General features: G+C 36.0%; 1 protein-coding gene across 1 annotated transcript in view; it reads right to left on the bottom strand.

The window, feature by feature from the left end:
• Tll1 (tolloid like 1) overlaps positions 1-24826 on the bottom strand; it is a 173062-nt gene that overhangs the window by 87031 nt on the left and 61205 nt on the right. The window contains 1 exon segment of the mRNA XM_040742235.1: positions 2607-2717. Coding sequence (XP_040598169.1) covers positions 2607-2717 — 111 coding nt within the window.

The raw sequence follows: 24826 nt of genomic DNA, 5'->3' as shown, positions 1-24826 counted from the left end.
TATGGAAACTTTAGTTATATTAGATGGAGCCAAAATACTTATCAAAAAGAAAGAAATGTATGGTTGCTATCAAGATAGTTCTATGGATGGGAAAGGTAAGTGTGTTAGGAAGAATATTTTAGTAATTTTGAATAACATTTGGAATAAATGAAGTAATGTTTGGCATGGATGCCTCACTAAACTTTAACAGGGGTATAGTTGTCACTTGTTCCAGAACACAATGGAAATATACAAATTGTGTTTATTTATTTGTAAATACAGCCCATACATTTTGAAATTAGAAAAAGAGGAAAACGAGAACTCTATATAAACAAATTCCCAGGAAAGGGAAAGTGGAATAGAATAATAAAATATAGGACACTTAAGTTATTTGAAATTCACCTGTAGAGTGCCGAGTTACAACTGAGCCTTTCTGATCTGTGCGCTTGTCAGTCACAGATTAATAATGTTTATATTTTCAAAGCTATACTGTGTCCCATACTATATACTTAAAGAGATGTTTTTCCTCCAACTATATTCTCTCAGAGCCTACATCTAAATGAAATAGCAGCATTAAATGATAGCGTTAAGATTTTTAATCACAGAAAATCAATGGCTCTAAAATAGTATAGAAAGCGAGGCCTAAGAAATGACCTAAATAACACTTATGGCAAAGGGTAACTTTAACAGAAATTCAAAATGCAGTTTAACATACACAATGTTTTGCCAAGTGGTGTCAGTTCTTTATTGTCCAGAATAAACTGTCCTCATAAAATCTGGAGGAAGAAGCATACTGTAGAGGAAGGTGCTGTCCAATTTCCATTCTAAGCCTAGCAGAGACAGCTTGGAAAGAAGGCCAACTATGACTAAGTAGATATGAAAATGTCATGAGGAAATCTGCACCTTTGCTTGTGTGTGTATAAGAGATTAAATAAAATTCATGGCTTTGAAAATCTGAGTCCACAGAGAAAATTCTGTGGCCTTTAGTTGTTCAGTGCTTGGAATGCACAACCCAGAGGATGGAATATACCAATCATATATAGCTTTCAAGACATTATAGAATATGTGTTAATAAATGTTAAGTATAACATCATCTATATATTTATATTTTTTTAACCCAGAGGATGGAATATACCAATCATATATAGCTTTCAAGACATTATAGAATATGTGTTAATAAATGTTAAGTATAACATCATCTATATACTTATATTTTTAACCCAGAGGATGGAATATACCAATCATATATAGCTTTCAAGACATTATAGAATATGTGTTAATAAATGTAAAGTATAACATCATCTATATATTTATATTTGCAATGTATATACAATGGTCCGGGTCTCAGGAAAGATTGTCACTATATGTAATAAAGGCCAAACATATTATTTTTTTAGTAATTCCTTAGATTTTACCTTTTATATTCCTCCTGCAAAGAATTTTCTTTCTGTGAGAATGAAATTTTAACTGGATAAGTCAATGCTCTTATTTTAGAAACTGTTCGATTAAGTGTACAAAATGAACATGTGATGTTGCATTTAACACATATTTTATGTAATTTATTTCAAAGTGTTTTCACACATGTATATATGCGTGTCTGCGCACACACAACTATTAACATCTGTCACTTTTAGGAACCATCCCACTGGCATCCTCTGCATTAGCATACAACTTTTCCGTGTTTGGATTTTGCTGAAACAAAAGGGATACTAAAACGAATGAGTTAGACAAAGAAATATTAACGCACAGTAAAAAGTCTTAACTCTAAGACAGATTTATTTTCTGGATAGCAGAAAGGAATCATATGCATATTTAATATTACTTAGGAAAAGACAGTGGTTCTCAGCTTCCTAATGCTGCGGCCATTTAGCACAGTTCCTTATGTTGTGGTGACCCCCAACCAAAAAATTATATTTCCATTGCTACTTCCAACTGAAATTTTGCTACTGTTACAAATCATAATGTAAAGATCTGATATGCAACCCCTCTGAAAGGGCCATTTGTCTCTCACAGGTTGAGAATCACTGTGATAAGTAAGAAAGGGAAGGTCAACCTAGAGGAGGGAGGAATTATATAAGATAAAAGGAATGTATCAAATCAATGTTTTAATGCCGGGCACGGTAGCATATGATTACAGCAGAGCTTGGGAAGTGAAGGTAGGAGGATCAGAAGTTTGAGGCCAGCATGGACTGTGTAGCAAGGTTGAAGTTAGTCCAGGCTACATGAGACACTGTCTCAAAAATAAGTAATAAAAAATAAATAAATGATATTTTTAAGCTATAAGTAAAAAACAAAAATTCATCCTTTAAGTTTTGCAATCTTGCCTCTAAAATAGAACTCATTGTTTCCCTATAGGCATATTTCAAACATGATCAAAACACAGAAAATTGAAATCACCTCCAGAGGTTTTCATAAAAGCTATCTGTGCAGAGGCAGGCATGGAGCTTAAGTATAAAATGGCTGTTAAATGAATTACAAATGAAAGCTATGATAAGAACCTAAACTTTAAACTATGCTTATTCCTTTGTACAAAGTCACTTTTGATGTGGGTTTTTAAGAGTATTCACAGAATTTCAATTATATTTTCCCAAAAACAATTATAAATATGTTCAAATAGTCAGCCATACCTGTGTTATGTCCAAGTTTTCCAAAGGGGCTCTGAGTCAGGTCAATTGTCCTGTCTATTTGAAAGATATTTAAGTCTTCATCATCTAAGGCAATGTCACCCCAAAACACAGCTAGAAGAAAAAAATGGGATTAAAATGTAACAAATGTCAGAGTAAAATCAATGCAGATAAAGTTACCTATAGACCATTATGAAATGGCTGGGGGCCTGGCTCAGAGGTTAAGAGCACACACTACATTTGTTTCCAGAAAATACCTCAGGTGCCTTAGGTACACCTATAACCCCATTTGCATGGCCATTGCACTCATGTGCATCACCCCCACCCACTCATATAAACATATAATTAAAAATGAACCATTTTTTAAAAGCACATTTTAAAGATAATCTTATCAGGGGTAAATTAGACATGTGAGAGTTTAGGTACACCCCTCCCCAACATTGGTATTTTGACAGAAAGGAAGGAGTATTTTGTTTGAAGGCGCTGATCTAAAGGGAGAGACTGGTGCCATGATTTAATCTGCAAATCTAAGAAAATTAAATATGAATGTTTGCATTTTCTATGGGTGCCTGTGACCCTGTGCAAGCCTTCACCAAAAGGTGGAAACTGTAACAAGGAAAAGATATACTAAGAGAACTCAATTCAGGAGGATTCAATTCAAACTAGAAAGGCTATATGCGGGCAGCCACTCACCCAGCACTCTCTGTTGCTTCTAAGGCATGTCTAAAAGACCAAACTGCCTCTGTGTATTTAGAAATGGATGCACAACTTTAAAAGCTAAGTTTTCAGTCAATATTTATTTAGGCAACAACTATGTGCTGTGCTGTTCATATTTAATGACTAATAAGTCACGTTTATCACTTAGGGAACTTCAGAATTATTCAATAATCCAGAACACACAGATTCTATCCAAGGCTTTATGCTACTTAAAAAAAGCAAAGGTCTATAATCCATTGTGAAAGAATGGGTCTAATTCATAACTAGCACATAAATTTACCTTTTAGATAATAAATACTAACATAATAAGGAAATAGAAGCCTTGTTCAAATTGAAACTAAGCCTTTGATTACTTTGTAGCAAAATATGTAAAAGTACCCTAGCTTCAGGGTACCCGGCAGAGAGGATGCATTTATCATGAGACAATAAGTCTCTGAAAAACACTTAGAACTTCCAAGATTATTTTTCATTTTGTTCTTTTTTCTTTCTTTTCCTTTTAATACTGGTTTACAAATACTCTTTTTGTTTAAAATTAACTTCATATTTTCTTCTGTAAAACAAAAAAGTGAAGTATAAAAAATGAAGATTGATGAAGTAATAAAAATCATCCTTTTAAAATGTATGTCTTTTATTGGACTATAATTTTTATCTTTATGAATTTTAGCACTATAAACAACTAGTTGATAAAAAGTAGTGAACTCACAAAATTTAAACTCCAGTTCTAAAGGTTATGAACTGTTTAGAGCTTTCATCAAAGGGTAGGCATATTATATAATTAATTTAATTAACTGGCGAGTTTGGATTCTTCACACAAAACTTAAATGTGAGTAGGTCAGATTGATGTACAACTGAAGACGGGAAGAAAACAGAACTAGCTTCTAGTTAGGTTATCAGTGAAAAACATGGATAATACTTTCTTTTTAATTTAAATTAGAAACAAGCTTGCTTCACATGTCAATCACAGATGCCACTCTCTTCACTCTTCCCCTGCCCCTCCAACCTGGCTCCCCACAAACCCCCACTCTGATCCCCAGGAAGGGTGAGGCCCTCCATGAAGGATTTCCAGAGTCTGTCATTTCATTCAGGGAAGGGCCTAGGCCCTCCCACAAGAGTAATTCCAGCCTGGGAGAGCACCTCTCATTGTAGATTGGGCACTTAAAGTCCATTTGTATGCCAGGGATTAATACTGATCTATTACCCAAAGCCCCATAGATTGCTTAGACCTCATCACTGACACCCACATTCAGGGGTCTGGATCAGTTCCATCCTGGCCTCCCATCCATCAGTCTGGGGTCCAAGAGCACCCCCTTGTTCAGGTCAGCTGTTTCTGTGGGTTAAACCAGGCCAGTCCTGACCCCTTTGCTCATAGTACTTTAACTTCAGACTCCCCTCTCAGTTGCTTTCTCATTGACAGCAATGCTGAACGCGGTCAGCTGAAGGGCAATCTAATCACCATAGAGAGAGGCTTACTGTCACTTATGATCATAAAAACAAAGTCACAGAGACAGAAAAGTTTATAATACTCAAAGCTTTGATGCCCAAAATTAAATCCAGACTCTAAAATTGAATTGCACTTCATACACATGCCACAGGAAACATAAAGGCTCTCAACACCCTTAAAGCCATTCGTCCCATGAAAGAGACAGTCCACCTTAATTTATTATTTTATTCATCACAACAAAAGAATTATGGAGTCTCATTAAAATAAATTTCAAAAACTTCAGGTAAATGCAAGTTTACTATTCTTTAAAATACTACCATTATATGTATGATTGAGACAATAGTTGTAACCACAGGCAAAGTCAGGCCATCTCTTCCTTAAGGCTGTAGTCCTGCAGACAATGAGAGCCTAAAGCCGATCTTCTCTAATGTTGAACAAGAATCAGAGAACCCACTTAAAACAAAAACTCAGTATTCAGTGGGTCTGGAGATGAATCTCAGATTCCTACATTTAATAAACTCCCAGTTACTGGGAATAGCTATCAATATCATTGGCTTTAAAACTATTCATTTTTTATTTCAGACTGGCTAGAAAATCTAAGGCATTGCACTGCTGAAATATCAGTTTGTCATATCTACATTTTATATAATAAATAAAGGTTCAGTAAATTGAAATCTGAGTGTGTTCTGGATTTTTATTTTTTTGTATGACGTTTCATAAGAGTTGGCACAAATGCCGTGACGTGTTACACCAAACACAGTCAACAAACTGTATTAGACATGTAACCAAAGCCAAAAACATTACTTCAAGAGAGAAGAGAGAAAAGAAAGCATGAGGCCAGATGATATTTAATTAGAGACAAAACAGTTCTGGAGGAAAGAAACCCATTTTATTTATCATCTTTTGTTCTAACTCACAGCTTCAGATACAGCTTGGCCGGCAGTTCTGAATGCTCCATAAACTGGTCCAGGAGAAGATTATGCACTTTATCGGAAGTAGTGAGTGAGGAAGCCAACCCACTTATGTGCTCTCAAAATGCCTGTTAGTCCCCATATATCTTCAAATTCAGTTTAACAACACACACACACACACACACACACACACACACTTTCACAATACATAAAATGTCTGATTTCTCCATATTGCACACATTTTGGGTTTTCTTATGGCATCTCTTGTTAAATCTAAGTGTTGCTTTTCTGCATGCTAAAATAGTCTGTGCAAGTCTTGGTCCCCCAAGCTAGAGAGTGATACTTCATACTGTTTATTCAGCTTCTTCATTACAATATGCTATAGATTTGGTACTTAGGGGCAAAGATGTTGAGAATTCTATTCTAACTAGGTAAAGACATGTTACATTTGTTTATACTGCGGAATATTACTTTAACTATGTGAAGGTGTGTTACATTCGTTTCTGCTATATTTGTTTAATTATGTAAAGATGTGATGCATTTGTTTCACCTTGCCTGCCTAAGGCAACTGATTAGTTTAATAGAGAGATGAATGACCAATAGCTAGGACAGTGATGGATAGGTGGGGCTGGCAGGCAGAGAGAGAATACTTAGGGGGAAGATGTAAGCTTGAGAAAGAAAAGAATCAGGGAGAAAGAGAGGGACACACCTGGGGCCAGAAACCAGGTAGCCACCAGCCAAACATGGACAAATAGTGAAAGTAAGATATACAGAAGGAAAACAGATTAAAAAAAAACCCGAGTCAAAACATCGATAAAGACAAACAGATTAAAATAAGAGCTAAGATACAGCAGAGTATTCATAATTAATAGTAAATCTACATGTTATGATTTGGGAGCTGGTTAATGCCCCAAAAGAAAGTCTGGTACACAAATAAATACATGGGATTCTACTGTGGAAATTTTTTTCTTCCTTTTTTCTATTTTAATCTTGTGATCTCGATTTTAAAACATCAAAAAATAAAGACTAAAAGTATCAATTATTACTAATTTGGCCTATTTAATACAATGATTTGGCACTGATGAGATTAGAGCTGGGAAGGTACAGGAAGCTGGTCTATGGGATACACTATAAAATAAGGGCTCAATGGGATTAAAGTACTTCCTATCTTTCTGGAATTCTGTTGAGATTCCTGTGGCCAAAAGGGAACTGGAGCTAACTTGTAGGCCAAAATGAAATGTTGAATGGGCAATTTTGAAACTACATGCAAAACCACAGGTTTTATTTTTCACCTAAAGGTCATTTGTCTTCAATATCCTACAAAATTGGGGGTGGCAGAAGACCAGGACTTCTATGGTACACAGAATGAATATGCTTTATAAAACCATTGTTGTATGGTGAGACCGTACAATCTAAACTGGGACTCTCCACACTCCCTGTAAAGTATGTGAAGTCACACAGCATAAACGACAGAGCCTTGAGTCCTTATTGCCAGAGAAATATAAAGAGAGGAGATTTACAATGCATTAAAACTGAGAATTGGAAGCTGAAGAGATATTTCAGTCTATAAAGATCTTGCTGCAATGGCATGAAAAAATGAGCCTGAACCAGGAAGCAAAGTAAAATGCCAGGCATGATGGCACACATTTGCAATGGCTGTGCTGGAGAGTTAAGGCAAAAAGAGACAGGAAGGTTCTGGGCAATGGCTAGCAAGTAAGCTAGCCCTTCTCCCTAAATCCCAGGCCTGAGAGACCCTGTCTCTGTTAAACAAGATAGACATCTCCTAAGAATTATGTGGTAGTTTGAGTGTATTTGGCCCCATAAGCTCATGGGGAGGCGCACTATTAGATGTGGCTTTGTTGGATTATGTATGGCCTTGTAAGAGGAAATGTGTTATTGTGGTATGGGTTTTGAGGTGCTCAAGATCGGCCCAGAGTCTCAGTTCAGTTCCTGTTGCTTGTGGATCATGATGTACAATTCTCACCTCTAGTCCCATATCTATATGTACACCACAATGTCCTGCCATGATGATAATGGACTAAACCTCAGAACTATAAGCCACCCAGGTTAAATATTTTCCTTTATAAGAGTTGCTGTGTTCATGGTGTCTCTTTACAGAAATGGAAATCCTAAGACAAACAATAAGTCCTAGAATTGTACAGGACACACACACATGTGCATGCAGTATAGGCAATACATGGTCATATACATATGTATAAACCACTCCCATATGTGTATATACATACATACAAGCATATTCATATCACATATACAGAATCAAACACATATGCATATAACACAGGTTAGATAGAAATTTCACTAAAAAGTGGGCTAGATATGTTAAATAATTGACAAATTTGTCTTACACAAAAAATAGCTATTTAACCATTCCCAAAAAATAAACATTTCAAATTTGTTCAGAATAAAGTACATTATTGACGTATGTTTTTAATCTACTTTTAAGGCGTCTGTCTTCCTTTCGATTTCTACAAGATACATAATGAAATATAGTTATGGACTATGTGGCACTGTTCTTCTAACTATCCCACTTACAGACTTATGAAATACATGAGTGTCCTAGACTTTGGTGACCATGAAATGCTTGAGATATAGAGAGAATGCTCTAAGGTACAAGGATAGCCAAAAGCACATCCTTGCTCAGTACTCATCCTCCATCTGTGTGTAAACATTTAGTTGTAATTGATCCTGTAGGGGGGAGGTAGGATAACATCTTATAAGGAGCTGACGAGACTCTTTGACTCATAATGAAAGCCTAATGGATATTTCCTCAGACAAAGGCAACAGTAAAGTTGCCTAAGTCAACTGTTGTTACATGATTGGCAAAGGCTGCAAACTACCAAGAAAAAGTAAGATTTTGGAAATGATCAAATACGTGTTTTAGAGACAAGGTTAGAAGTAAAAATAATTTTCTGCAAGCATTTTGTAGGCCCAGAAAAAGTTTTCCTCAAATAACATCCATGGAATTTAATATAAACTCCCAATAGGTAAAACAATTATCTCATTTTTGTTGCTTGTTTGCAACAGGGTCTTCTAAAGCTAGAGTAATCTTGATTCCCTTCTTAGCCATGAATAGCCTTGAACTCCTGATCCTCTCACCTCTTTGAACCCAATAATTATCTAAACAATTTTACTTGATAGAGTAAACCAAATAAAATATTTTATATCAACTCGCAGAAATGTGCTAAAATTAAGGACAGGAAAATTTTCCAGGTAACATGTGAGTTACTTAAGTCACCAGAAATAAAAAGGGGCATCCCATTCCATGTTTTACTTAAAACCATTTTTGTGTCATGGGGGTCACATACCTCTGACCTGAGTACTCAGGATTCTGGGAGGCAAGATCACAAGTTCAAAGCTATCATTGACTAATTTGCAAAAGTCTGTCTCAAGATAAAATAAAAAGTATCCATAGATTTTTCAAAATCAGCATATAAACTTTCATTATGTATTCTCACATAAACTCAACAAAATCATCTAATATTTAATTTTTAGGAAAGTTCTATGCTTATGTGTTAATACTGAAATATTTACTCAGTCTTTCTTTATAAATGGGACTGGAATATGAATCCATGGATTTCATACGGCCAATATGTCTTCCTCTATCAAAGGTAGAGAATTTTTTGGGTGTAAGGTGGTGGAGGCACAACATAAAAAAATAAGTTACATTATGGATTATTGATTACAGAAGAGACAGAAACTATTCAAACATATTCTGATGTTTGAAATCCCTCCAGATAACATTGATTTCAATTATTCATTAAGTTGGGAAGTTAAAAATAACAAATGTAAAAGCAGATGTTATGCCAGAAAGGTGAAACAAAGGTATTAGCAACTACACGTATGTGTACATCTATAGATAGAGGATAGACAGATATATAGAAGATTGATAGATGGTAGATACAGACAGATGGATGGATAGATAGATAGACAGACAGACAGACAGATAGATATATAGTTGGATGAATCTTCCCTGTCAACAAGGATTACATGGTAACATTTGAAATAATCAGCATTTCTCATGCTAAATATCTGTAGCAGGGAGAGTTTGCATTGCTCCCATTAATCTAAAGACAGAACACCTGAAGAAAGCTGAATTTCCTTCTCAAATCAATATTCTCCTTTTCCACGTCATTTTTCATTATGAATATGATCAAATGCTACATTTTCAAATAAGCATCTTTCTTTTTTTTTAAGTCAGAAAAAATTTTCCCATAACAAAAGATCCATTGAAACTGCCTGTCAATCTGCATTTATAATCCACAATGCCCATGAAAGGGGATTCTCAGGAAATTTTTAAAATATCACCCATACCACAAATATTCATTGGGAACTCTCTGTCTCAAAACAGAAAAAACAACTGTCTGAAAGTGCTTTGATCAAATAAATGTAAAATAAATATTGAGACTTTTGTGTGTGTGTATGGCCTAATATTTTCTCTCACAAGCCTTAAGAAAATAAATCACTGCAGCTCACAAGTTCTGTAAATCTATCATTTTTGCACTGTTCAAACACAAAGCTCATAATCAACCACTAACAAGAGTAGATTTATTTGTTTTTCCCACATCATACATCTGGTAAGTACAAAGCAAACACTGTTTTTTTTTCCTTGCCCACATATTGTGATTGTTGACATTTATAGGCAATGCATGATCAACCCTGATACTTCTTTTTAAATTAAATCTGTTTATTTTCTAAATACTGACACTAGTTCATGAAGTAAATGTTAGTCTATATTCCTGGATGTAAAACCAGCTTACGCAGGTTTGCTGTGATCTATATACTAGATTTGCTTATTTACTAACTCACTCTCTTACTACAAAGAGAAGTATTTTTTGTTTTTTACCTTGTTTTTCTCATTCCACTTAGCTTATATTACAGTAATAATTTGTGAAAATGTTTACTTTTAATCCTTCTGGCTATTATTCTCACATAAAATGATTTCCTTAGGGTGTAGGGCATAGGCTGGAGAACTTTCTTTGGTTAATATCACACATTGCACAGATACAAAACAATTCACACTCAGTGAAGCAATCGTCTGAAATTTAAAAGGGCCTAGACACTCTGAGAACCTGATTCTACACACTGAATTTCATTTATTCTCTTCTTACAAATGGAATTTTAAAAATCTGTAATATAACTGAAGATATTTGAATTCAGATAAAAAGAAGAAAAATTTAAAAAGATCTGGAAAATTTTTTCTGCATCATTTTCAATGTTTTACGAATTTAAAAGTGTTCCATAGCGGATAAATTTAGCAACTTTGAAATGTGTAGTGCTTAATATTCAGAGCCTAATCTTACCTGATATAATGACCTTTGAGTACTAGAGTATTCTGACATTTATTAATATTGCTAACACTTAAAAGGTCCCTACATTAACAAACAACCAGGTAGGTTTGATCACCCGGGGCAACAGTGGTACAGCTGCTATTGGAGCAGGTCTCCATTTAGAATCAAGGCCTGTTTTGTAGGACGGAATTCATGTCTGCTTCAGAGAATGAGTGAAAGGACCCATGGCCTTGGGGGATACAGCCACTAAGAGGGAACATAATACTGTAGTTTAAGTGGATTAGACATGTTTCCAAACTGCCTTCTAAATACTTAATACTCGTAGACAAGTGATACTCTCAGAACTAATCAGAGCAGCTTTACTTTCAACTAAGGGCAGTGAATACAGATCTGCCCATGGCTGCTACAAATAAGTGACAATTGAGTGTTCAGCCATAAACAAAACATTTATACTGTCCTGAGCCCTAAGGCTCAGATAACATCACTAGCAAGACTGAAAGAACATAAGAGAGAACATAAGAGCCAGAAAATAAGAAGGGCTACAAATACAATCTTATGGGCATGAACCTGCTATTGTGATCATGATCTTACAGCAGAACTGGTGACTTGTCTGCACTAGGCCTACACATGTCCTGTCAACAGCCAGTCACGGATAGGGGAGGGGATGAGGAGTAACCCAGGCACCATTCATTACTTCCATACCCATGGTAACCCAACAGTTTAGCAAATTAGTGGGTCCTAAGCAAAACACAAAGGCATGACCATTAGAAAAGGCCTTTAGAAAAGAAGTAGAGTTCAGTTGGGCGGGGAAAAAAGAGCATTTGGGAAGTGAGGGAAACAAGAACCTTTGATATTGTCAAAGAAAAAATTCATCAATGTTTTTAAAGGTCAGAGATATGGCTCTGCATGTTATTATTACTAAATTTTAAGACCTGGATTCGAGCACCAGAAGCTACTTGATAAAGAGAGAGAAGCAAGTCTTACATGTTGTCCTCTGACCCACACATTCAAGCCATGAGACATATACACAGAAACTAGTTAATTAGTTGAAAATGTGGAAAAAATAAACTAAAAATACACCCCAATCTCTTTTTGCTTATTAGATGATAGGCCCAGCCTTGATCTGGTCAAGGTAAGTTTTTTTTCTCTCTCTCCCAGAGTAGACACGCCATTTCTTAAATTTACGTATATCTTAATTGGAAGCTTGACCTGTCAAACTTTGCACTGGAAGTTATCACATAAAGTGTTTAAGACACAGAAGATTCTTATGTGCAGTTGATGGAAAAGATGGCTACTGCCTTTGTCAGACTTCAGACACAGGAACGCTGCACACATTGACATGTGGAGATGATTTTTATTGGAAAATGGAAGCTAGCTACAAAAAAAAGGTCTTGGATAAAAAGTAATGCATTTAATCATAACTTTAGCCCATGATGATAAAAGCACCCAAGACCCTACCTATGATCTAAATGTGACTGTTAACACTGGTTTAATAATCTGTAAGCACTCTTTCAAGCCTTGTCTAGGATTAAAAGGGGGGAAAGTAAATGTTAACATCCCAAAATAAAAATGTCTCCTAAGTAGATCTTTCAAAAAATCATAATCCTTAAGATGCCATTCTAAAAATTTACATATTTTGATCTGTGGTAGTAACTTTTAGTTACCAAATACACAAATTGAAAATTTGATTTATCAACTCCTGTAATCTCACTGCAGTATTGCTTACTAATTAATGTTAACTACACCCTTTGACTCAAAGCTTATCAGTCCTTTAAATCTGAGGGCTAAAACTGGAACTGTAATTTTCATCTTATATGATTCACAACACAGCTTGCTAAAAGAATCCTCCAGTGTTCTTTAGAAAACTTTTGTATGTTTGCCTCATTTTCCTGGTAAAATACCACATCTAAAACATTTCAACATTTTTCTTGAGGGGGAGGAGCACATGCACTAAGGAAATATCTTCTTAATTGAGAAAAAGATTCCTCCCTCATTTTGTCTTCCCTCTCACTCTGTATGTGTTTGTGCTCACGTGTACACAATGAATGCCTACATCTGTGGGGCCTGTGAGCCCATGTGCATGTTCTGAAGCCAGATACCAATATTAAGCATCCTGACCTACCCATGATTTCCTTCAACGCTGATAACGGCAATAACACTATCTGAAAGAAAATGAAGTTAGACTGGCATATACCAAGTCATAGTGATGCTCTTGTCTCAGACCTTATAGCACTGAGCTTACAGACATGAAAATAGCCTTATCCTGCTTTTTAAATAGATTAGCGCAATGGTTCTCAATCTGTTGTTTGGAACTGTTTTGGAGGTTAAATGACCCTTTCACAATTTCACATACATTGAAATTCATCACAATAGCACAATTACAATTATGAAGTAGCAACAAAATAATTTTATGGTTGAGGTCACCACGGCATGAGGAACTGTATTAAAGTGTGGTATCATTAGGAAGGCTGAGAACCACTGGGTTAAGGGGATTTGAACTTGGGTTTCCACTTCCATACAGCAAGCCCTTTTATCTTCCTAGTCATCTCCTAGACTCTTTATATTCTCCTTTTAAATAGACAATTAGATGGGAAAGGCACAATAGATAATGAAGGCATTATTTGCTTATACAGTTACTTGACTTCCAATGCTCTATAGCCATTACTCTCTTTATAAATCTTTCAGTTATGTTTTACCACGCAGTCCCAAACATTTTAAAAGTTCACTTATATATATTCACTATAGTAATCATTTGCAGCTTAGGCATGCTTTACCAGCAGCCATTTAGTCAGTCTTGAATGTACCACTTGGTCTCCTACTCGTCATTCAGAAAATCTTAGCCGAGGTTCTTGAAGCCTATGTTGAATCATTACAAGGAACATCAAAAAATAAACTACAGTGACACATTAGTCATACCACCCAGCAAACGCTCACTGGGTAGGTGGTTTTGCCAGTTCTGTCCTTTCCGTGTTAGTTGCATAGCATCTGGAGTATTTCTGTACAAATGCTGATGCACTTGAGTTGGCTATTTTTCTCTGAGTCTGTCACTCTGTCAGCTTTCACTTGCCATATGGCAAGAACTAAGGAAGAATATGGCATAGAAGACAGGGACATTTTCTGAATGGAATAACTGAATTAATATCTATTGTTGATGACTTAATTGAAGTTAAGGGAAAGTTAGAAGCACTATTTTGTGTGTGGGGTCCATGCCTCATGATCCTCTGTACATGTGAAAGCACAGACAACCTTGGGAAATCTCATGAGATGTTGAAATCATGAAAACAAAAATTCTACTTCATAAGAAGGACAATTGTGAAATGGAATGAGCATCAGGATATTTCTCCACCACATATCTAAAATACATACATAAGTACTAAAAACAGAGTGAGGGAAGTCAGTCCGTATATGTCAATGAAACAATGTTGGCCAATAGGGAAGCAAGATAGGTGGGACTAAGATTCTAGGAGGATTCTTGGAAACGTAGTGAAGAGGGTGGTCACCATGTGATCTCCCAGGAGCAATGAGCTCAGGAGTGCATCCTTAAAAAGATAGGTCCTTATAAAATATATATTAGTAATTATGGGTTAATAATCAAGTCAGAGCTAGCTGATGAGAAACCAATCAAACAGCCAACAGCTTCATAATTAATATAGTCTCTTGTGTGTTATTTGGGGGCTAAAAGCGGCAATAGAACCCAGGCAGCAGGCAGGAAGACCAAACGTTACAACAGAGCTATACGCAGAAAGGCACCTTCTAATTATGGAAATTTTTAGTGGAATTAATCCATTTGATATTTGAGGAAGCCACCCCCACATGTACTTTCAATAATGGCTTGGGACTGTGTTTTCCTAAACTGTGAATCTCATCTTCTATGACTGACACATCATTTTAATCCCAGAACTCAGAGGGCAGAGGTAGGCAGATCTCTGTGAGTCAAGCCAGCCTGGTCTACAGAGCCATATCCAAGACAGGCTCCAAAACTACACAGAGAAATCATGGATCAAAATACAAAAAGAAAGAAAAAGAAATCATGTCATATTTTTAACTGTACAGAAAAATGAGCCATTTGATGAGGCTTTGCAAATGTGTGAAGGTTTTTTTTATAAAATTTTCTTTGAATTTGTAGTATTAGGATAACAAATGTATTCTTCTAATTCCTTTAATACGTTGCTCTCCAAAGTAAGCGGCATCATGTGTACAATATTTTTCATACCAGTGTCTGCTTCCTTTATTCTGTGACTCTGGTGCGGATCTAGCAAAAATTATAGTACTGATTCCTCTCTATGATTTAAAGGTCTGTCCAAATAACATCAAACGATGTATTTTATAACAGGATTATCTGCTCTGTAGCAAATACATAGTCTGGTCATGATAAAATTTGACTATATATTCAATTTCAATACTTGTCATTGGATTTTATATCATAAACTTAATGATTTTTCCCTTAGATTATACTGTTTTTTGAATTTTGTTACTTTGCTTTTTGAAAAATATTTTTCTCATGCAACATATATTGTTTACTTTACCTTCCACCAATTTCTCCCCAATCCTCTTCACCTCCTTACCCACCCCACTTTATGTTCCTTTTGTTCCTTTCTCTCTTTCAAACAAACAAAAACAGGAAGAAAAAAAGAAGAAACTAGAAACACATGCAAACATGCACATACACACAAAAAAGTCAAAATCAAAACAAGCAAAACACTTACAAAACAAAAAAGTACCAAAACAAGTAAAATGAAACAAATGTCTATAAAAATACCATTGAGGTTTTGTGTTAGTCAACTATTCTTGGGCAGGGGGTGTTGATACACCCAGTGAAACTCCTTTGGAGAAGAACTGATTTCCCCTTTGCCAAAGGTATCAATTACAGATAGCTTCTTGGCTGTAGTGGCATCTTGTGTATTGTATTCTTTGAGTAATGTTTAAGCAATATTATCTTTCTTGAAATCATAGTTTCTTGAATCTCCTAAAATCATATATATAATATATATTATATGCATATATATATGTATTGTGTGTGTGTGTGCGTGTGAGTGTGCATATGCATGTTACTGTCTATGTACCCATAGACATTGGAAGGAAATGTGAAATCCCTTGTGGCTAGATTTATAGGTGTTTGTGTTTGTGAGCCTCCTAATGTGGGTGCTAGGATATGAACTCATGCCCTCTGATAAAGTGATCTCCAGCCCCTCTCCCAAAGTTTTTTGTTGCACCTTTCTTTTTATTTATTTATTTATTTATTTATTTATTTATTTATTTTTCAGTTTAAATTTAGATAAGAAACAAGGTTGCTTCACAAGTGAGTTCCAGGGCCCTCTCCCTTTCCCTCCCCTCCTCCCGTGCCCTCTCCCCAACCTTCCCCATTATCCCCATTTCCCCAGGGAGGGTGAGGCCCTCCATTGTGGTGTCCATAGTCTGTCATTTCATATAGGGCAGGGCCTAGACCCTTCCCCAAGAGTTCAGGGTGAGAGTGCACCTCACATTGTTGGATGGGAGCCCAAAATCCGTGTGTATACTTGGGATGGGTACTGATCTGCTGCCCAAGGCTCAATAGATTACCTAGGCCACCTCACTGACACTCACATTCAGGGGGTCTTGATCAGTCCCATGCTGGATTCCCAGGCTGATGCCTGGGATTCAAGAGTTAACCTTTGTCAGGTCAGCTGTTTCTGGGGTGTAAACCAGCCCAGTCTTAATCCCTTTTGTCATCAGTCCTCCCTCTCTGTTACTGGCTTTCTTGAGTTCAGCTCAGTACTTAACCGAGATATCTTTAGATTGCAATGAGCTTTTAATATTTAGTGACAAGCATTTCTTCTACATGAATAACTCTCTGCCTCATACTAAGAATATGTATCTTTCTCTCAGATACTTATGATATCAACTCTATCACCCACATATACACATAAAGCATTAATTAGCTCTTTATGACTGTTTCGTTATACCCAAGATAAACAACTTAATAGAAAGAGGATACTTTGGCCTACAATTTTAGAGTTTTCAGTTCATGATCACTGAACCAAATTTCTTTGGAGCCACATTACATCCAGAAGGAACCCTGGGGCAAAGAAAGCCACTTGCCTCTAGACAACTATGAAGCAGAGACAATGACAGGCAGGGACTAGGGACTCAATACCCCTTCCACAGGTATGCACCCATTGGCATAACTTCTCTCCATTAGTTCCCACTTCCTAAAGAATTCAACACCCCCAAAAGTATCTTAAATGCCAACAAAACCTCTATTACATGAGCATTTTGTCACACTTCAGAATAACACTATGACACTTGTAATTAGGAAACAGTCAAGTACAAGAAAGATATCTGGATTGTGATTAGAATTGCATTGATCCTATAAATGAACTCATATGTAGTTATTTTAATGTTATTTGATACTCATAGCCATGATTATATTCAATCTAATTTGGGTTTATTTAGACCTTACTCTATAAAGTTTTAAATTTCTTCCCAAAATCCATACATATGCCATTATTGAATTTATTTCTCAATAAAAACCTGGATTTTGTGACCATATTTAATACTATCATTTTATGTTTTTTAAATGTTACATGTATGTTAAAATGAGATTTTGTTTTGCTCTTGTGTTCAGAGACATTGAATTAGTTTTAATACACCTGCTGCCATTCAATGAAAGCAATTTTCCCAACTGAAAGTAGTGTTGTGTTCATACATTCCAGTTCTGGCACTTAGTATGAGGGCATACATACACCATATTGGCTGCTTTGTTTAACAAACTTTCTAAAACCTTGACATTCAACATAAATGCTGGTAGAAGAAATATTAATTTTACAACTTTATAATTTTGGATGAGAAGACTTCTGATATTTTGTATCTTTACCTAAAAGGTTTGGCAGAAGTGTTATCTCATGTAACATTTGGATTTATAAAAGGAATCAGCCATGGTAAGTTTCTCATGACTACCTTATTTTTTAAAAATTGGAATCAATGTGATACCAATCTCATAAAATAAGCTGGCAGGCATTATTCTGTTTTCAGTCACTCATATAATTTGTATATGAATGGGAATTTTTCTTAAGCAATTGGCAGAGGGTGTTGTAAATCTGTCTGGGCATGACATTCTACTTAAGGGCAGACATTTTTCCTTCTACAATAGCCTATATGTTCTATATTTCCAAAGTTTCTAGAAATGTGGAGAGGGAGGAAGTCAGATTATGACTGCGAGAGTCTTTTCCATGGTCTGCTTCAAAGGATGCTTTGATGGATTGCCGGACACAAACTCAGGATTGAAGTATTTATCTCCAGATTCTGGGAAGGCTGTTGACTGAGAGGCTTTAATTGTCAGGCTTCTTGACTGAAATGCTGGTTCATCCATATACAAATCATTTCCTATAGTTATTCAGCATCCAAAGAGTTGTCAAAAGTGTCTCTGTACTACCTCCACCTATGGTGGAGAATCTTCAATGAGCTACCCAAGCATCAGAGCTTTGAACTTGTCTGAGACTTTCCCTGAGCCCATTGTTGCTCAATATCTTCTTCAGTCTAACTCTGATTCCTTTATTTACCATTTATAAATGGTTGCCTTGAAAAGTCTGATAGATACCTATCGTGTTTACTGTTATTGTAGAGTCTCCGTTCTGAGTGTACCAAAGCCCAATAGTTGCTACCAATATAGGTACACATAAGACAATGCTGTTATATTTTAACAATGGAGAGTTCAAAGTGTCTACAAAAGAAAACTAAGAATGAGGTCTAGGACTTAATTCTAAAAGTTAACAGAATGCCATGTAAGAGCTAGCTCTGTAAATTCACATTAACAACTGTGACAAGGTCTGATCTAACTTGAGAAATAAAAGGATGATAAAGTCATGAATCTCCAGATCTCTTTTGATTCTGAGTCTGAAGAAGCCTGCCTCCTGATTCAAGAATCATGTCCTTCCCATTTATACCAAGTACAGTGCTTCTTTCTTGATAGAAATTATGTATCTGTAAAGACTTGTCCTCATTGCCCTTTCTAGACACTACACCAATAGCTAGTGTTAAGTTGTATCATAAACTGGACAAAGTCAATCCTGAAACATGAAACAAGATACTGTGTTTAAAAAGTATCTACAAAAACCTATATATTGTACCTATAGGGAATTTGAGAATATTCCAGGACTCAGTTGTATAAGCAAAGCATGAGTTGGTTTAGGGGAGATTTTCCTGGTATATCACTATCCCAGATCAAAGATGAAAAATCTTTAAGAAGATACTGTATGGTCAAACAAATGGCCTGTTTGGATAGTGCCTATAAGAACTGATAAAGCATTGGTCCTTATCAAGGAGAAATTTGTTAACTCTTCTCCCACCTAGTGTCACAGGAATTAAAAGGATTAGGGGGTTATGTATATTCCATTTAGCTTACAAAGTAAAAGTTTCCTTGTAACATTCATATACATCACCTATGGGATATTTTCTGTCTCCTAGCCTCCGTGCCATTATTCCTTCTCTCCCACTGTAGCATTTTGCTTCAGTATTCTAACTTCAGTTTTATTATTTCATGTGATCTGTCATCATTTCTCCACACATTTCCTTTAAAAAGCTAGGAGATATTATATTAAGCAAGATAACTCCAGCCAAGAAAGGCAAATACTCTTTCTTTCATATGTCAGTCCTAACCTCTAACTTTAGAATATGTGTATGTAGGTGGAAGCAAAGAAACTAGAAATGATAAATATTAGACCACAATTGATCTAATTTCACACATACACTTAATGACATGCTTATTACATGAGCAGAATACTCAAGAAAGGAACATTGAATAACAAAAATGTCAAGACAAATATTCTTACTAATAAAATGTGTGTGTGTGTGTGTGTGTGTGTAATAGCATTCTCATGGCTTCTATGAAAAAAATAAAATCAGTATCATCTGCCATCATTTATTTGCCAGGAAAGAATAAGCACTGAGAATGAAAAGAGATACTCTTTAATACCATTTAAATATACCTTAAATATCTCAAAGGAATTTCCTGCTGAAGTATATTGCATATGGTCATATTTCAGTTAAACACTGGAGAAGATTCTCAAGAATCATTTTTGAAAACCTCTGCCAATATGAATATTCATTTTCCTTCTTCAATACAGTAGAACATCAAGGAATGAAAACACCCTTGAAACAATGGCAATGTTTAGCAGTTTTAGTTTTTGCTGCATTCAAAGTGAAGTCTCTGTAAACACCAGACTACATATAAATGTTAATAGGCAAGTTTATGTCAAAAGTAGCTTTCTATGCTCTCAGAACAGTCATCAAAAGGAGAAGTTCTAAACCCTCCAATATCTGAATGGAAGCCTACTTTCCATAAAATTGTACTTACAATAGAAAGCATGAAAGTATAATTAGGAATAATAACTTAGCAGCGTAATGTGATAAGAATGTGTCCCCTTGATAGCAACAAGCTATCCCCAGTGATGTCCCCATGACAACACAAAAGCAAGAGCCCTCACAGGAACACTTAGTATTTTGCAGCATTTCGATATGAAAGGACTCACTGAAGTATAGTGATTAGTAATTCTGAATTTTGCTCTATTGTTTATTTTCATGACATCCAGAATGTCCTGAAAGAGACTGAAAAGCAGACCTTGAGTAATTTGTTTTATGTCATCCCTAAAATAATACAGGCACACATACACCAAATTATGATCTTCTCTGCTACTCTGATATCATAAATTGCACTGATAAGTCATCCCTAAAATAATATTAACAAGCACACAACACACACACACACACACACACACATACACACACACACATGACCCTCACTGCTACAACAACTTTCATTCACTTACAGAAAGTCAGGACATTCCCATGATGTTTACTTACTAGCTTATCTTAGATCTGCAAAAGATGACTTTGGAGACCATTTAATTGTACACAACACGTATGCAACATTTAATGTGTGCACACAGTACTTAGCATTTTATGTACTCTATCACCACTAAATAAGATGTGTACCCTCTACTGATACTCAACAGTTCAGAATCATGGACTTTCCACGTGAAAGCCCATTAACACATTTAAAGGGAAACTGAATAGCCAATGATAACACGCTGATTAAGAATTTCAGTATAATTAAACACAGACTTATGAGGAGTGGCTGAAGATATTTGGCCAACTATCAGGGCACAAATTAAAAAAATTAAACTGAACTCAGTTTTCTGGACTAGAATACAATTTAATATTGGCAAGGCAAATTTTCTAGGTTCAAAGGAAAAGGTCCATGATTATCATAAATGTCTTCTAAAATATTGGAATGGAATAAGAAACAAAAATAATATGACTTAAAATACCCAGAGGTATAAACTTAGGGAAGAAGGCAGTTTTCAAAGTATGTTTTGAGTTTTGCTACACACAAAATTTCTCAATGTGAACTTGTGTTTTGCCAAACTAAAAACACTTCCAGGTTCCCAAGTCTTAACACATAGGCATTGATATTCATGCTTTTCACCACCCAGGCAGCAGTGAAAACAGCTTTCCAAAAACACGAGGGGTGTTTTTTCACCCAAGGTATTGCACTCCTCAGATGATGTCATGTTGTGCATTGCCAAAATCACACATAGGGAGAGACTGACTTTTCACATCAAACATGAACTACTACAACAATTTGAGCTCTGGGGCTGAAGTGACAATTTGGTAGGATTCCTGATCACCAAATCTTACTTCTTAATAGAAAACTGATATGCCATATGTCACATCTTCCATGCTAACAAACCTTATCTCCTCTCTTAGACCATAAATGTGGAAGAATCAGCTTAGTATTTTCCCCCTTTGGGGAAGACCCAATGATTTCATGTTCATTATAACACTTAAATATGAAATAAAAAATAAAAAGTATTTTGAAAAGAAAAGGGTCCTTGTTCTCAAGAGAATGAAGACTGAGCAAGAAACTAATAGCTTTTCCCTTAGTCACTTGTTTTGTGACTCTTGTTATTCTGAGAACAGGCGGTGTGAACTGAGGACTAGAACTGAGCTGAGAGGTGAAATTTGGAGCCATTGGGCTAGAAGCACTTTGTTTACAAGAATTTCAACTCTTTCTGTACACACTGCAATAGTTACTGCTGTAATATTTCTTTGTGAAAAAGAAATGCTGAAAACAGACTCATAAATTTACATCTACGCTTCCCATTTAGATATGTGTTGCGGAAGAATGTGCACAAAGATAATTTTGTTCCCATGGCCAGAATTTTGAAAGTAACATGAAGCAAGGCACAAACCCAGAGCTTTGCCCTGAGTACATCTGTTCTGAGTCCTCTGAGAAGAAACCGCTCCACCCCTCACAGATAAGATAACTAAAACTCAGTGATACAAGGGAATTTGTCAGAGACAGAAAGAGGCGAAATTCAGCAGATGATACTTATGGAAGAAACTACCTTCATTATAATCATACAAAGGACAATGCAATATAAAATATATGTGTTGTATTTAATGCACCTGTTTTCCAGAGATAACTGGATATCCTTCCTTGTCATTGCTTTATCCTTCTCTGGCCCCTAGTCAGTGAGAATCATTCAGGTTTGCTGGCCTGCCTTCCCCCACCCCTCATGTGTTTCATCTTCTCGAAGGCTCCTTTCAGCATGATTTAACAGCTCTCAGCACCTCCTGCCTGGGCTAATCAGTAGCTATCATGTTGGCCTCTAGAATGACTCTCCACCTAAGTTATCTTTCAGGAATATTCTCGGTATTGCTAAGAAAAATCTACCACATACTTTTATCTTCACTGGTACTGTTTCTCAAAGTGTACACCTTGAATAACATGCATTAGAATTCACTGAATAGTCAGGGGGGGAAATGCTGACCCCCATAATGTAACACCGATTTACTTGAATATATTCTGTGTAGCTAGAAACAAAAGTACAGTTATTTTCATTAGTCGGCTGGGTGATTACTACAGGCCTTACAGCAGAGAAATACCAGCCTATACACACACGTACACACACACATTACAGTCTTGATTTTTTCCTATGTCTTTCTCTTCTCAGCCTTCTCATTGACCTATGACCACAATCTTTTCTTTATCTTCCTTTTGTTCATGGACCTCCCAAGTTCAAACCCACAGTTTAGTTTTCATGGGCTACTATATTGACAGAGGCACATCTTAAGAGCCTGGGTAAGTGGACATTTCACATGAATTCTAAGATGGAAATACTATAGAATCGAGTGCAGTGCCCAGTTGCCTGTATTCATGAAGAGTACACAGAATTCTTTCTTAGTGACTCACAGTAGGAAATGTGAGTTCATTTGGGAACTATAGGAGCACACATCCATGATGACATTAAGGACACCGTCATTCTGCTTTGTGGGTCATTTTCTCTCCTAGTAATTGTCTTCCAAAGTCTCTTACGACTGCTTTCCTCATTCTCAGATGCAACAGGATATGGGTCAATAAAGCTAGTATGTGAGTTTAAGTATGTTATACTAAGAACTGGCAGAAACTCAAAGGAATAAAGTGACCTACTTAACACATGGCTTGATGACAGAGACTTGTGAGATGCTTGACTTTCCACTTTTTATAGGATTTGAATTTCTTCTCTATGGTGTTGAAATAGCCACGAATCTAACTTCAGGTTCAGTGTATTGGTATAACCTTCTATGAACATTCTTGATAGGTAGAGGTTATTTTAAAATAAATATCTTGTCAAAAGTCATGCAAACATTTCTACAGAGAAATACATCTTGATCAGCCATACAACTATGGATTTCAATTACTCTAATCTATAACAGCAAAGTTAAAAACAAAGTGAAAATATAACTCGGGAATTTGAATAACTTGAACATAACCAGATATGTATATATCAACATAATATCACATATTAAGAATAAAGAATATAAGTACTCAAATTACACAATGATAATTATAATGGACAGATTTATTCATTGTTGATTGTGCTGTTAGGGTCTCTTTAAAATACACACCACAACCCCTAGAGGTATGAATTGCAACATGAGAATGAAAACATGTAATGACTCGCAAGAGTCACAACTCAGGAGCTTCCAGGCAGGACCAGAGCTGAAACCTGTGGGATAATATTCAAGCCAGAACTCTTCTCTTGATTGTGCCTGAACACACACACACACACACACACACACACACACACACACACACCGAAGTGTAAACCCTAGCCCTTGTATATCACCATTCTGCTTTTCACAGTCTAGTTGTGATTAGCCTCACAAACAAACCTGCTGTATGCAATAAGCATCGACATCAGTAGGGTACAACTATTTTTATACAAATATCCACTGAGTAGGCCAGTTACATTTCCAAGATGGTTTTTTAATGATGATGCAAATGAGCCTAAGAAAAATTGAACCACTAAATCACAGAACATAATCAAACACAGTTGGACTGCAAAGCTGGAATACTTAGCTATGGCTACTTTTCTAATATCCTTCTCCTTATAACACTAATTCACTTATTTTTACATACTAAGATACATTTCCCCACTAAGTGGAAAAGTGATAATGTTGTGATTTGTATGAGAAATGTGCCTTACAGTCTCACAGCTTTGATCATTTGTTCCTTAGCAAGTGCTACTGTGTAAGAAAGCTGTGGAACCTTTAATCTGTGACCGTCAGTGTAGGAAGTGGGTCATGGGGGACAGTGCTGTGTAACCAAGCTCTACTTCCTGCAGTCTGCTTCTTCTTCAGTATAGAATGCAATGTGATCTGCAAATTTCCTACTCTTGCCTGCTGCTGTGACCTTCCCATCATGAGGGGCTGTTCACTTTGGAACTGAAAGTGTAGGCTAAAATAAACTCTCTTTTACATTGCTTTTTTCAGAATATCTCATCTTAGCAACAAGAAATTAATTATTGCATACTCTGCCATATT

The sequence above is a fragment of the Mesocricetus auratus genome, unplaced genomic scaffold (assembly GCF_017639785.1).
Source record: "Mesocricetus auratus isolate SY011 unplaced genomic scaffold, BCM_Maur_2.0 Super-Scaffold_6731, whole genome shotgun sequence".
In the NCBI taxonomy this organism is placed as follows: Eukaryota; Metazoa; Chordata; class Mammalia; order Rodentia; family Cricetidae; genus Mesocricetus; species Mesocricetus auratus.
This window is presented reverse-complemented; position numbering and strand designations above follow the sequence as displayed.